Raw genomic sequence first — 15,518 nt, forward strand, 5'->3', positions numbered from 1 at the left:
TGTAAAATAAAAAAGAGCCAAAGCTGAAAGTGACATTAGTGGAACTTTTTTTCAAGTTCAGGCTGAAGCAAAATATCCACTTTGACAGTGTTCAAAGGGTAGAGTGACAAAAAAAATTCACCTTTAGCTGACAGACAGCTTAGTATAGCTTTCTGTTTTATTGCCTTTTGTGCTATAAAATACCTTGGCAACTCCTCATAAATTGCAAACAAGACTGACACTTCAGAAAAATAGAGGATTGCTTGTGAACAAGCAAAACAAACCCCAAAACAAACACACATCAAACCAAAGCAAACAAAAAAGAACTAATTCATTAATAAACCTTGTATGATTCTCATTAAGACTGTAGACTGGATAAATTCTTTTTTGATTCTTCTATATGACAGACAATTATCAGTATGAATTCTACAACTATGCTTTACAGTGTCCATTGTACTGAGATGAACGTACTTGTACTGGTCATCTTGTTAGCGTATCAGTCTCAAAGCCAATGAGCATGCTTACATGAGTAAGTGCCCAGTAGGGTGAGTAATTGCTCTGTGCTATGGTCTGCTGTCAGTAAGAAACAGAAAATAAAGAAAAATCCATGATAATTCTATGCTCAGAAACAAACAAAGAAAATCTTTACTTTTTCAGCTAAACATTTCCATGCATACATTCAGATTTACAAGGCGCAGTTTCTAGCATATCAGTAATAATTTCTTCTTTAGCCACTTGAAATATGGGTTATTATAGAAATATCAACCACAGCCACTTAGTAGCTTTAAATAAACTACTTGGAAAAAACAAGTGCACAACAGCACTCAAGAGAGCCTCAAAGCACCATTTGTCAATGGAAAATAAATGTAATCAACATATAACCAAAGTTGAACCATCAATATTAAGTGAAGCTGGTTTAGGTGTAAAAAAGCAGGTTTCTTCACTGACACATTTTAAGTCTGCTTTTAGTTGTGAAATTATGGAACAATTCTGGTAGTTGTTAAAGATGCAAACCAGAGTTCAGGGACAGAAAGTTCTTTGGGATGCTACTAGCTGTCTTTTAATGAGGCTTAACAAAGCTTGGGGCAATGGAGAATGCTGCAGGAGTGGAGGTGGACTGAATTTTGTAAGCTTCATTAACAGTAATATGCCTTGGCTTCTGGAAATTGTCTGCTGGTGTAGGTCTATGCTATACCTATGAATATTTCTGTGCACATTCCATGTATACATATGAATGTAGATACATACTTTTTTTATTGACCATAATAATCCCGACTTTATCCACAGCACTGATGAAATACTAGGCAACTGAAACAAGGCAGCACGTTACTGCACCAGAGTACTTCAGTTATCACCAGATCTCAACACTAAGGCCTAAACATATTTTCTTATCCACTCAGAAGTGGGGAGGGGTCGACATCACTGTTTGTGTTTGAGACACTGCTCCACTAGGAACAAGAATTTTAACCTCACCGTATATAATCCAAAAGCCATAGGGTAATAACTGCAGCATCACAATTATCAAAGCGGCAGTGGACCACTTTGCCAGTCACAAAAGCAGCTTACCTGTTCAGCTTTCTGGTGAAAGACAGCGGACATGGCTAAAATGGTGCTACGCTCATCCAGGGCTGCAGCAAAACTCTTCCACTCTTGATCCAGCTGGGTAGAAATTTGTTTAATTTGCTGGGATGCATAATGGCCTGCCTCAGAAAGCCTGGATGCAACAGACATGATCCGATTGATGTTGACATAGGCGTTCTGAAAATTAAAAAACACACATAAATAATGAGCAAGAAGAACCATGACCACCCCCTGCCTTCATTACGTATTCCAAACACCATCAGCTGGAGAAAAGCCGAGCAGTTCAGAGAGAGCAATCAACCACCCATTTAAATATGCATGAATAGCAGGCATACTACCTTCCACTCTAAAAATACATCCCCCAGGAATCTTTTTGCACATCTATGCCATTATCTACCACCGTTATCTTGCCCGGCTTCTTCTTCAGTTTATTTTTTTCTGTATTTATTTAGGTAAAACCATTTGTCGCACATTAGCTATTTACTCACCTGTTGGGGTTTACTCATTGCTTCTATCTTATTCTTGATATTTCTGTTGAATTACTTAATCTTTCTGTGTGTTAAGTCCACATATTTACAAATGAAATGTTTGCTTTCTATTCTTTGAGACCTCTCTGACAATCCTTTATAGACATGCAGTGTCAACAAATGTAAAAATGTTATAGAATTTAAAAGAGCTCATAAGGATATTCTATAGAGAAATAAATTTCCATAGAAATAAGTATTATATTGTGTTCTTCAGTTAAAACGTTATTTTTTCTGTAGGTTATTTTAAGCTGTTCTCCAGCAGAGAGATCATTTAACTACATTGTGAATTTAGAAGGATTCAAAAAGCCTACTAAAAGGATATTTTCTATTCTTTCACAAGACTTCCTCATGGCGATTCTTACCAAGCCTCAAAGCAGTGGAAGAACAGGTCTTTCTCAAACAGGACAGTGGACAGCAGTAACTACATTATGATACCCCAAGCATTGGAACATAAGCCTAAAAATAAAGGGCCACCATGACAATGTCATATACAGATGCACTGTCAAGAGAAAAATGACAGCTGTCTTGCAGATTTCTGGACTGTCACTTGATGCAAACGCTTCTCCTTCTTCTGCTTTCACTGGAAGGAAGGAACGTACGTCCCAGCATTTGAGATGTTTTGCCAGTACTGACTCACTGCTTTTCGTCTCACTGAGCCACTTCAAAAGGGCTTTAGGAATTTCAGAGTGGAATCTGTAAGACCCCTACACACAAGGGCAGACAGAGCCCTGATGATTTTTACAGTACTACTCATGGACAAATAACAAATTGGAGGTTGAAAAGTTTTCTGGAGCAGGATCTCATCATAGTGAGTAGGAGCACCATGTGGCAAGGTATCTGCCAATCCAAATATGAAACACAACAGAGCACTGCTAAGGTAGGCACAGCTCCAAACTAAGTTGTGAAGCAGGGCAACGTATGTCTGCAAAGCCTGTTGGATAACTACAAAGTATACTAACCACACCTGTAGGTGCTAAAGTAATGAGGGATGTGACCACAGTCCTCACAACCAGTCTGCTCTCCTAGTAAAACCATGACTGGGAAAGCTGTGACATGAATTACACAGACAAAGCAGTACCCAGCCTCCAATTTTAGTTTTTCCCTTACCTCATAGCCTCTCTTAAAAATTTCATTTAAATAGAAGTTGTCAGATTAATTTTAAAGAAACAAAACTCCCCCCCCCCCCCCCGTATGGTTAGAAGAACACTGATTTTTTTTTTTTTTTCCTGGAGTTTAACATATTTTTAAAAAATTGTTATGATTTGACTGTGGCTGGTGATCTAAAATTCAAACACCTCTAAAAGTAATTTAGAATAATAAATATTTAAAGCTTTTCTCCCTGAAAGCCTTCATGACTAAACCTCAGCCAAGATGACTCCTTAACATTTCAGGTCAGCAATTCTGATGGAAAGCAGTATAGCATCGCAACAGTTGCTAAAAACTGGATGAGGTACACCAACTGAAGAAATGAACCTTTGCTGTGTTTCAAGAATAAAAAAAAATGTTGCTGAAAAACTTTTGATTTCATGTCAAAAATAGTAGGTTTCCTTTTTTTTTTTTTTTTTTTTTTTTTTTTTTAAGTTGTTGTTGTTTCTCCCCTACAGAATTGTCTCAGCCATTGCAATACAGTGGACGTGATTCCATAGGAGGAAAACAGCTGAATGCCTTAGATCTCTGTAGCTACAGTATATGGACTTACTAACTAGTAGAAGGATAAAATGTACAATTAGTTGAAATATAGCAGATAGAGTCCTAGTCTTATTTTTTTTTTTTTTGGTAGATTTATATATTGTTATGTCTGTTTTTTACATGTTTATATGGAGAAGAGGATTTTTATAGAGGGAATTTCACTTTACTAGATGAAACTTTCTCATGGAGGAGTACCAAGCTGTCCTGTAGCCAACCCACTAACTCCACAGCTCCTCCAACAAGGAGCCCTCCAGCAAGGAGCAGTTTGGTAGTTACCTGCTCACCCTATGTTCTTCCTGGTGCTTCCTGGGTGATAAATGGATTCATGGATTCAAGAGCAGACTGTCACACATGGTGTGCTCTTCTGTACAGGTCCTAGTGGTAGTGTAATGCAGGTATCTTCTACTCCACAACACCGGTATCCTTTCCTTCTGCTTTATCTGTCACACCTCTGTGAGGCAGTGACATTGAAGCGGGGCTTGGAGACACAATGCTCATCCAAGGTCTCAGAGATACCCAAGAAACAGGGAAGACTTAAAACTGAAATTTAGAATAGCACATCCTATCAGACGTTGCTGTTATGGGATCAGGATTGTGAGGGAGATTTGGATGCCTGTTGTGGGTTGAAAAATTCAATACAGCTTCAAAGCACTCTAGAATTTAGTTTTAGGAGGAAATATTTAATTGACCACAATCCGCAAAAAGACTCAAGACATTTCCATCGTGAAGTAGAATAAAGTTGTAAACTGGCTGCTTTCATCTTTATCTGCCAATGTGTAATGTTCCGAGTAAAATGGAACAAAAGTCTGTGCTGCCAACTGTCAACATTTCACAGAGCTAAACCTTCCTTTCCCTCTGGTTTGTTCATCTCTAAAAACTGAATGAATTGAGAGCTTCTGTATTATTACTACACTGATCTTTTTATCCTAACAGGATGTAAATTAAATTGAGCAACTAATGTCTGTGACTTTATTTTTCCTTTAGGCCGGAAACTACCAGGTTCATAGAGAGTTTCACTTTAAATATAACGGAAGTCTTCTCCTTCCCTCCTCCCCCTTGTCTTTTTCTTCAAAACAGAGAGGTGTCCCCAAAGAGCACTGCAAGGGATCACTGATTTATGGCTACATAGGAATACAATAGGTCAAACAATGAGAAAACATATATTAATGTCTAGAAGTAATGACAAAAACACTTCCGTTGACATTCTGTTGTAGTGATACTAGGGTACAGCCAAGTTTTGACGAACATGTTCCCTATATCATTGATAAAACTTTATTCTACATGTAGGGACTGCTTTTTGAAAGTCTGCAAATACAACAGGAGGGAATTTTTCATCTAGTTACTTCAACTTTGAAATTCTGGGCAAGAAAGGGGATTTTTTACTCCTAAAAGACACGTGGTGGACAAACAAAACAAAAGCAAAAATTCTCTGTATGTGCAACAGCATCATGATATGCAAGTTTCTTTGACAGTTTAGGGAGGCCACCTGCAATGCCTTTCAAATTCAGAATACCTTGTGTGTGTGTGTGTCTCCACCATCTCTTAGTCCATTCCTGTAGCGTAAGTGAGGCCTTGATTTTTATAACTAATGTCTATAACATAGACATTCCTTCCAGTGCATGTGTTCATTGCAAAAGTCCCTAACACTTGTTAGGATAACAGCCATCAGCAGTAAGCACTGACAGTAGTGGTGGTTCAGCTGTGGAATGATCTCCCACAGGGAAATACAACACTAATTCAGAACTGATCATCTAATAATCATGCTGGGAGACCTTCCCTCTTAATTAAACCTTCCAGCTCTAGCTGGAACATTACTTTCTTCTATTACAGATATATAGAGAATACCTTACACTCTTGAAAGAAAAATGAGCAGTGAGAAGCACTAAATCTGCAAGAAACTTGGCTGTGTTCATCTCATTTCCTAGAGAACTAGCTGAGATATTGTGGTGGCAGTGGATGTGGGCTGCAAAAGAAGGGTTTTGCAGATTAACTGAAGGTGAAATTTGATTGCTGAAGATGTTGTTTAAAAAAAAAAAAAAAAGTCAAGAAAAGCTTTCACTGTGTTACTGTAAGTTTAGAAACCATCTGCAAAATGAACCTAACACATAAACCCAAAGCAGAATGTTTCAGTGACAAAATAATCTCATGAGATATCTTTAAGACCTTTAAGTTTCTATAACAAGGCCAATTACATCTAGAATGTTGCAGAATAATATTGGATGGCATTTTAGCTCAGCCTACATACAGAAAAATACTGTTCATTTAAGACAAACGCTGGGAATTTTCAAAATACATTATTAGCCTTTACAGGAAAATTGTAACATGTATGAAATATATTGCGACTTCCTTAGGACAATATGCATCTCCATCTAGTGTCAGACAACTGCCTCCCTGACAGCAGGACGGGCAGCAGTGAGCTCTGCCATATTTACATATGCTCCAAGGAAAGTGATAACTCACTCTTCCAGGAGGTTAACAGATCCAGGCACAGAACAGTTCCAGCAAAGGAAGTACAAGTACCTTCAGTCCAGAACAAGTGATACACATACCATATATCCAAGTGCAGAGCGATGATTAATATGCTTTGCATCATATTGAAACACCAAGGCTTTCCTCTATCAAAGTGACTAGAGGAATGAGATTACTCACACAATGGTAGAGCTAAATATTAATCTTTGTGAGAAGTAGCATTGCTTCAGTATAAATATTATACAGCTGTGATAAAGACCAACAATTTATTTTGAAACTGAAATAAAAACAAGCACTGTCTTGAATCACAGGAAAAAATATCTATGGCATTTATTTGAAAAAACTACTATGCTACAGTTTATTACCTCAGATATGACTTTTTCACATTCCATATGCCATATTGTTCATTTAAAAAGAATTATTATTTTTAAAAAAGTAACACTGTTGATTCAAGAAGGAGCTTTGTTCACAGAACACCTAGGAAGAGCATGCAACAAAAGGAATGACCTAAAAAACATCCAGAGAGTGCATCTTCTCGAGGAACTGTGAAAAAATGTTGTAAATATTGTTAGTTACACCAGGCCTATGGTGCACTGAGCATAATATAAGGAAAACAAAAGACCTTTAGAAGATCCCAGATCTGATCCAACTGCTGCTGAAATCTGTATGGTTTCTCCCTGTAAAACACACAGCCACCCTTATCTACATCTTCTCTAAATACCAATTTTGATGTATTGAGAAAAAAAGCAAAACACGCAAAAAAAAAACACAAAACAAAACAACCCAATGCCTCACACCCAATAAGAGCGCTTCAAGATTGAATTTTTTTTTCATTACTCAGATTCATGATGGCTGACCTGTTCTCAATCTAACTATCTGCTGTGACTAACATGCTGCTTAAAAATGATCTAGTTAAATTAAAAAGCAAATTTCTATCAAAAATAAAGTTACATAGCAAATGTCTAGAGAAAAAGTGGATAGTGTGATCTAGTTCACCCTGGAGACTCAGAAACAAAAAAAAATTGCATTAAAAAAAAAAAGCCACACCATTTACCTGGGTTTGTAATGTCATTATTCTTGAACCAATCTCCGCATTTTGAGCATGAAGAGGTAGCTAAATATTTCAGTTTTGTAATTAGCATAAGAAAGCTTGAAGGCTCATCAGATATGAATGTGTATGTTAATTAAAACTCATCAAAATCTTAAGTTTTCAGACCAAGGTGGATAAATCTACTATACTTGGGATGACAAACAGGTCTGAAGGACCTCTTGCTCTCATTTTTGGTAAAGGAACAGTAAAGTACTCCTGTGATCTTCTCTTAGCAGCCAAGGGTATGACAGGAGAGATTGAAAAAAACTGAATTATAATTCCAAATGAGTACTTAAATATCAGTCACCAGAGCTATATTTTTCTCTCACCTTCTGCGTTATGTTACTTAGTGCTAATCCTTAAGTCTACAAATATATATCAGTGGGAACTTAATAACGGAGGCTTCCCAATGTACAAAAGTAATTCATGTACATGAAATCTGCAGAAGCAGAGCCTTTGGCAACAGATGCTGCAAGGCAAAGAACGGTGTACCTAGCACAGCAACCTAGACCTCTTACTGCACCATGAATATTATCAAATAATAGGCACACATGCACTAGCCATTTTCAGACAGTCTTCTTTCTGCAGAAATCAAACAATAGCTTGAATAAGTATGCTAAGATACTATTATAAAAACAAGACAGCTGCGTAAAAGCAGTTATGTGGTAGCAATTGCATGACTTTTTATTTCTGATATCCCTGACTACAATTTTCTTATGGAAAACCTGCATATGGTAAAAACCTCCAGTCAGACCAACCATCAGAAAAACCTAACAAAATACACAGACCAGATTGCTGTGTAGGCAGTTGTGTGTCCCAAGCCTACCACTAAGCTCACAATCAACACCCACATTCCTCTGTATTTGCTTTGTTCAAGTAAGTCTATCTGTCCCAAGTCTGTTGCTACCACTGGCTCTTGCCTTAAAGAAGTGCAGAGGCTTCCTCCTTACTACCTATTGTCTTCCCACATGCTCACACAGAGCTCCCATGTGTGCCAAGAGGCAACTATCATCTATCACAGGAGTTGGGCCATGGCCAGGAAACGGTTGCTTTAATTTTAATCTCCTTTTGCTCTTCCTGCATGCTTTGCCTCAGTCAGAGTGACTAGTATGCAGCCCAACACCCTCATGCAGCAAGCTGATGCCTCCCGCATGCTAACACCCTCATCTTCACAACGTCAACTTTTGGGGACAGCAGGAGTCACTCCCTGTTTTTCTAACAAAGAATTTACTCCATCTAAAAACCAGCATCGCTGCTGACTGCGGCGCCAGGTTAGTGCAAGGAGGCTGCAGCTTAAGGTTATTACCCCTTTTCCACTAATTTTCAAATGTCCTTTCAGCTTGATACATTCACCCTCATGCCAGCTATTCCAAAAATAGGATGACTGGCCCTCCGCAAGACAGCAGCCCTGTTTAATTCCGCAAGACAGTGTCACCAGGCTGGAAAACTCATCTCGATTGCCAGCCTGTGCAACCCAGGAATTGAAACCCCCCAGAAAGGCCACTGTGCAGACACATAACAGGAATATAGGCTTTTCAGCAAGCGTATGAACCACATGCTCATACGTTTCAGCCCAGTTAATTAGTGCAGAGTAGAGTGCCATTTCTCAATGCACTTAGAGGTTGAAAGCTAAAGGTGCCCAGTATGGACGCCCTTCCACACAGATCTTGTGTGCGTAAGAGATGAAGACAACAATCTTCTTTGCAGTATCGCTCATGCTGACCATATGGGCCTCCATATGACTATACATGTGTGGTTTACACCAGAGACAGCAAAATGGGAGGCACATCATCTGCCCCAAAACACAAAAGGTTTCTCTTCTGGGCAGCACTATCAGACGAGAGCTTGGCAGTGGTGAGACGGCACAGCCAGAAGCCATGGCCACCCTCAGAAGGGACCCCATGATCTTTACAAATGCCTCACTTCCTTGCATTCTTCATCCCAAAAGTTCACTTGGAGACAGATGGAAGAATAATGGAGGAAATTAGGTTTTTCTTTCATTAGGCAGCACCCTTGCCTTCACCCATTAATTTTCAATTAACAGTGATCCCTTTCCAAGTTCAGTTCCCAGATATTTTTAGAAAAATAATGCCAGGCAGTACCACAAAAGTGATAAAAGGAGGTCTTCCAACTTGACTCTTCTCACAATGCTTTGTGAAGGATTATGACTGGGTTTACATCTATCATAATCCAAATGAGTTTTAACGCATTAACCTCCAGGACACATGTATTCGTTAGGATTCTGTGAACAGCAGCACTACACGGAGGCTGCTCTACCCTGCATTTTGTTAGTTGGCTTTGTGATTGCAAGCTTAGCAATCAGTTGCCTAGAGCTTATTTTTCAGTGCTCATTTCAATTATAATCACAATAAATACATAACAGCCATTATAAACATTTCTCATCCTCTGCTTTTATGCATTGCCTTAGTGAGACACGATGATTTAGTGAGGAATAGGTAGACAGGTGGAAATGGTGGGTGGAATTTAATTACCTGAGCTGAAATTTGGCCTGAGTAACAGGGTTAACGTAATCTTATGAAAGTGGTGGGCAGTCTTTAACATTTCAGACAGCACCTTGCCTTCTGGCACCACAGGGTGGTGTGGCTCTCTAGTGACTGAAATATCAACCAACACCTTTGAAGTCTCAGCCCCAATGCAAACGTAGTCTGACCATGCACAGTGTGTACAGGTACATCTGCAGGCATTGGCTGACTTGGGCAAGCTTTTGTGTAACTGACAGCCTTCAGAGAGACTCGTATCTGCGTTGTGTGATTGCAGCAGGGGGTATGCATCCGTTTCTCTAACCCACTGCAACAACCAAAAGATCAATACAGTCAGTCCTTACTTCTGTGCTGAAAACAGGGCAGCTTCCAGAAACAAGTATCTTATACAAGAATAAGAAAAAATAAGCAAAGCTCTTAAAAATGGATAATGACACTTCCTTTTTTTTTTTTTTTTTCCCCTTTCTTTTATTAAAAGAAAAGAAGAAAAGAAAAAAAAAAAAAAACCTCAACATGAGGTGAGTTGCATTAAAAAGGACTAACCAATTAACTATTGAAAAAGCCAAAATCCCACCATGGCCATAACTGACAGCTTGATTAGTGTCTCTTTTTCAAGGTTTTGAAAAGTACCTTAGCAGGACATAGGGGAAGAAGCATAAATTATTAAAGGACTACATAGAGCTCTCATTAATTCCCAAAGAAATGTCAAAAAAGTAAAAAAATATTGTATTCACTCTCCAAAATGTAAACAAACTCCACAGGACTGTGCTGATTTTAAGTCAAGGAAATAATCACATCAGCATCTGGGCAGATAGAGCATCAATTTTCTTCCCAGAAAGAGGGCTGCTACCACAGCCCAGCCTGACCTTCCCTGCTTCACCTCTCGTAGGTCCTCAGCACTCCCTGATCTGGAGGTGGCCTCATGTGCCTTTTCCTTCCTTGCTCACACTCCCAGACCTGCTCTTCACAGTGTGCTCCCAACTCACCATTGAATTCATGGCAAAATGATTGTGCTGTGTCTGTAGGTCAAGGGCATGTTGATAGCTCACGCCAATCTCTGTGTGGCTCTGCAGGAACAATTCTTTGTTGTGGCTGATCCAGTCAAACATCTAGAAGAAGGAAAAAGAAAGTGTTAGGGAGGAATGAAGAAGATTGAAACAGCACAAAATAAATGTCTTTGAACTGTGGAATTTTATGTGACCACCACCCCACACCCAACTATGTTGCCTTACAAATAAATGTTCCGTATTGAAATAAGCTGCTAAAGCAACAACAGCATTTAAGTTATCCACACGTGAGTGGAGTAATAGGCTAAGAAACATAATTCATAAAGCATATTCGTCAGTAAACTGATACTACAATCTTTTCCTACATGCAATAACAACTTCATATATAGAAAAATGGCAGCAGAGGGACCTAAATCAGGGGTTGCTCCATTTACCAAAGATCTAACAGTTCATAAAGTACCCTTAATCCAGAAATGGACCAAAAATTCCGTAATTATTGATGGGATTTTCTCATCCCCTTTCCTTATAGTCTATACATAAAGTTTCCAAATGTTGTATCCAAATAGCCAGTTGACTTCCTACACCTATTTCCTAGATCTTTCCAATTCCAATGCCAAAACCTAGTCTATCTTCCGCTTATTATTTTTGGGATGAAGGAAAAAAAGTATTTTATTAATATCTATAAAGAGTATGCATTCCAACTTCTCCCTCTTCCAAATGTGTTTCCAAGTAAAATGTACAGTTCTTCAGGCACAGATAGAAATATGTTGAATAAAGCTGATGAAACTCATTCCTTACTTCGTAGCATATTAATGTGATGCTCCAATCTGCAGCATGTTCATTCGTTATAACTGTCACAGGACAGATAGGAGATAGTATGTTTACAATTTGGCTTGCTCTGTGTTGTGTTGGAGACTAAATGCTTTCAAAGTGGGAACCATTCCTTATGCCTGTCTGCAGCTGTGCAGACATTACGGTCCTGGATTTCTTTATTCCTGCAAAGATTTTCTTTAGAGAACCCCTTCAATCCTCATTCCCTCATGCTGTCTCCATCTTCATCCCAGTGAGCCAAGGACCTCTCTGTTAATAAGAGCTCTATAGCAACAACAACAACATAAAAAACCTCACCAATTCATTATAAGGGAAAGAAAAGCCAATTTTAGAAGCAGCAGAGGTCAGGCAGGTCAATATAGTCATAGGTGTTAAAGCAAGCATTTTAGGGTGAAAAGGAGGAAGTGAGGCAGCTTCTAAGCAGCCACCTTACAGTCAAGGGATCAGTCCAGATCTTTGTTACGCCACTGATGTGTCCTCCAGCCAGCAGACATTTTGTTCCATAGCACTGAATAACAATTTTCAGGCTGACACCTGAAAAGCACTGTGCGTTGCTTGAGTTTCTCAGCATCCATTATCTGTTCCCTGCAGAGATAGTGCTCCCAGGAGCAAAGAAAAGGCCCTGTTTGGGTAACTTCAAATTCCTGAGATAAACCCAGTATTTTGTGCTGAGTGCTCAATTCAGCACAGGGATGAATTGCTTTGTGCAGGGGATTTGCAGCAAAAATATTGTGTATCCCTTTCATTAGAAGGAAAATAAACACTACAAGTGCTCCAATGCCACTGGACACACGGCACTGACCCAGTCCCCAAAACCTGTCACTTACACCAGATTTCTTAATCTTTTATTTATAAGAATACACTTGCAACTACAGAGTCTCCACTATTTCATATTGATGAATAGTCTTCAAGGGTAAATTTGATTCAAGTTACAATGATGCAAGTTCAAAGTAATATCCTCAAGTTGGCTGCTTTCCGATTTGTACCAATGGAGCTGATCCAATTCAGGCCTACGACTATTTTTTTTTTTTTTTCCCAGACAGCACAAATAAGATTTAATGCAACGATGAGATCAGGGCTTTCAAATATTACTGCCAATTAAACAGAATAAGAAAGCTTTAGGTGGCTTTTCAGGTAGAAGATAGTAGGTTCTCTCATTGGATTCCTTTTTCCCACTCTATTAAGATTTAACAAGAAAAATAAGCACAAAATCATTTGCCACATTTGTGGACTTCAAAAACAAAAAAGCCACAAAGGCAGAAAGATTCCATAGCAGTGAAGTTCATGTCCCAACAAGATTTTACATCTCTGCTTAGAAACGAACACAGACTACTTATAAGTAGATAAACGTTCAACGTGAACATTTTTTTAGTGTTTTAAACAATCTAAAAGACATTCAAGAAGAAAACTGGCAGCAATCCACTGAAAATAAACAGTAAATCTAATAGTTTATGGTCAGCAAGGCCAAATGAGGATCTTTGTAAGACGAGTAATTTAAACTACTCATCTATTATTCTGTGGATAGAGAGCATTTCCTTCATCTAATCTATACACACATTATTGGACAAGAACGTAGGTTAAGTTAAATCATGCTTCTGCCTTCTAAAACACAATAATAGACTATCAAGGAAAAAAAAAAAAAAGAGGTTTTAAAGTTGAATCATCTTTTTGTTTAATCAACTGAAATACACAAAGCAGTTGAAAGGATGACCTTCAGGAATTTTGAGTGACACATGATGAGGTCTCTATCACCTTTCAGAACAGTATGCTTTTTCAACTTCTATTCATGGACAGCAGCAGATGTTGGAAGAGACTCAACTTCAAATTAGACTTTGAATCTTTCTATTATATTCTTCATAAAAAAGGTAACTTTGGTTTCAGCTAGCATATGTCTGTAGCAAATTATCCCCCACAGTGCTGTCTGGAGTCTCTCCCATTAGCTGCTGCAAACTTCGCTGACTTGAAACTCAAAAGTCTTTCTTCTCTGAGTTTTCACGTGGTTTGAACCAGGAAGAAGATGAAGCAAGATGCCCAGAGAAAAGGAGATACAGATTCACTGTGGTCTAAAATAGGGTTAATGACATACTTTGTTCGGTAAAAGCATTCATTGCACTTCTGTTTTAATGACTAATAAGGCAGAAGTGATTGTATATACTTACTCAACAGCCAGGGCTTTGCAAGACTGTAGGCACATCTACCTTACACAATGCATCACTAAAGCCAAGGTACCCAAACGAGTTCCAGGTGAACTGGTACCTCTGCATGGTTTAGTCCAGTGCTGTGTCGAAATACTAGTCTGATGCCCAAAACCAGAACAGTCTGGGCACAGTAATGGTTTGATTTGTCTGTATTGCTTTTGTTTCCAGGGCTCGTTCATTCAGAGACTTTAAGCATTTCTGCTTCACACTTATTGAACTGTAGTCATTTTCTAAATACTATGAAGAAGGGATTAGGTTTTCTTTATCACACATCACTGGCAGCATGGGAAAAATTGTACTTTCACCCTCCTAATCAAGGATGCACAGGAATGATAAGTATCACCATCCTACAGACCACAAGATTTGTGTAACAATCATGGGATTTAAATAAATAAATAAATAAATAAATGAAGTCTAGGTTGCTTGTGACATCCAATGGGTTGTGTTTCTCTTCAACCACAAAGTCCATTTATGGACTTAAAATTATTTTCTCATAATATGACTGGAAGCTGAGACTCTGTGAATATACCAGATGTTGGGTGACTTGTGATGATGCTGTGAGGGATGGTAATGTGTGGCCAGTGGGTTCAATACAAAGGCCTGTCTGCATTGTCTACCCTGCCTGCCCACATTACAAGCAGTCTTTCCTGGAAGCTTTCTAGTTAAACTTGTTTTCCACATGAGAAACACTGATGCTTCCTGTGTTCCTGAAGTGAGTGTGTTGCTTTCTCTGCTTAATTAAAGGATGTGAGCATGGCAATGACCCAATAATTGCTGTTTTACTCCATCCTGCAAAGACTGCTCTAGTATCAAGGGCCTAGCTTGGGCTCCTGGAAAAACATTCAATATCCTTTGATAAGTTAGTTTCCCTGTCAAAGAAATGAGTTTTTAATGCAGTAAACAACAGAATCCAGAAAACGTGCCCTGTGAGATCAGCTTAGACTAGACGGTGTCTCAGCTGAGAATTTCCATGTCATTATAATGTTGCTAGACAGCACAGTATCAATGGATCTCATCCCATTCATTAAAAGGGCCCTTACAAACCTAGCCTAGTGATCACTATAAAATTAATGGATCTTGAATTATTCCTTTGACTTGCTTCTTAGTTGGAGTGGTGCTGACTGACTGTGAGCTAATTCTCTTAAGTCTGTTAATCATTCCTGCAGTCATGAATTCACACTAAACAGGAACACAGAATAGCTGAGATCAGACACTATCACTTAAAACATGCAAACCAGCTGTCCTCATTGTCTCCCTGACTGGCACCTTGCTGCACTGCTGTGCCTAATCTGGAGACCAATGGCTGGAGTTTTCCAGTTACTGAGTAGCTGGGAGGAGGGGTTAAGTACATGTAAAACAGAAGATAAACTTTCAGTGTTATTATCTTTTGTAGTCCCTGTTTCTAACAATACATAAAGAAAATAAAACACACACATTGAAGAATGTTAAATGCTAAAAACAAAAAAAAAAAAGAAAAGAAAAGAAAAGAAAATACACCCTACATTTAATTAAGAGAATTAGTCCCTTATAAGAAAGTCAAGGGAGCCAAAACCAGTCTCCTGGGTCTCCTCAGAAAGCTTTGCTAAAACATCTACCTGAACCCTCGTTAATGATTATGCATGCACCTGTAATTATTACACGTGCGG

At 38.7% G+C, this 15,518-nt stretch overlaps 1 protein-coding gene across 9 annotated transcripts in view; it reads right to left on the minus strand.

Annotated features, from left to right (window-relative positions):
* The window catches only part of KALRN (kalirin RhoGEF kinase), a 493,218-nt gene that overhangs the window by 261,300 nt on the left and 216,400 nt on the right, over positions 1-15,518 (minus strand). For all 9 annotated transcript variants that reach the window (XR_014618580.1, XR_014618581.1, XM_084289498.1 and 6 more), the window contains exons 6-7: positions 10,823-10,945; positions 1,546-1,737 (exon numbers count right to left, since the gene is read on the minus strand). Coding sequence is in view for 7 of the 9 variants with exons in the window: in XM_084289498.1 (XP_084145624.1) it covers positions 1,546-1,737; positions 10,823-10,945 (315 nt within the window). In the remaining 2 variants the exon portion in view is untranslated. The remainder of the gene's footprint in view (positions 1-1,545; positions 1,738-10,822; positions 10,946-15,518) is intronic.

The sequence above is a fragment of the Netta rufina genome (assembly GCF_964035555.1).
Source record: "Netta rufina genome assembly, chromosome: 6".
In the NCBI taxonomy this organism is placed as follows: domain Eukaryota; kingdom Metazoa; phylum Chordata; class Aves; order Anseriformes; family Anatidae; genus Netta; species Netta rufina.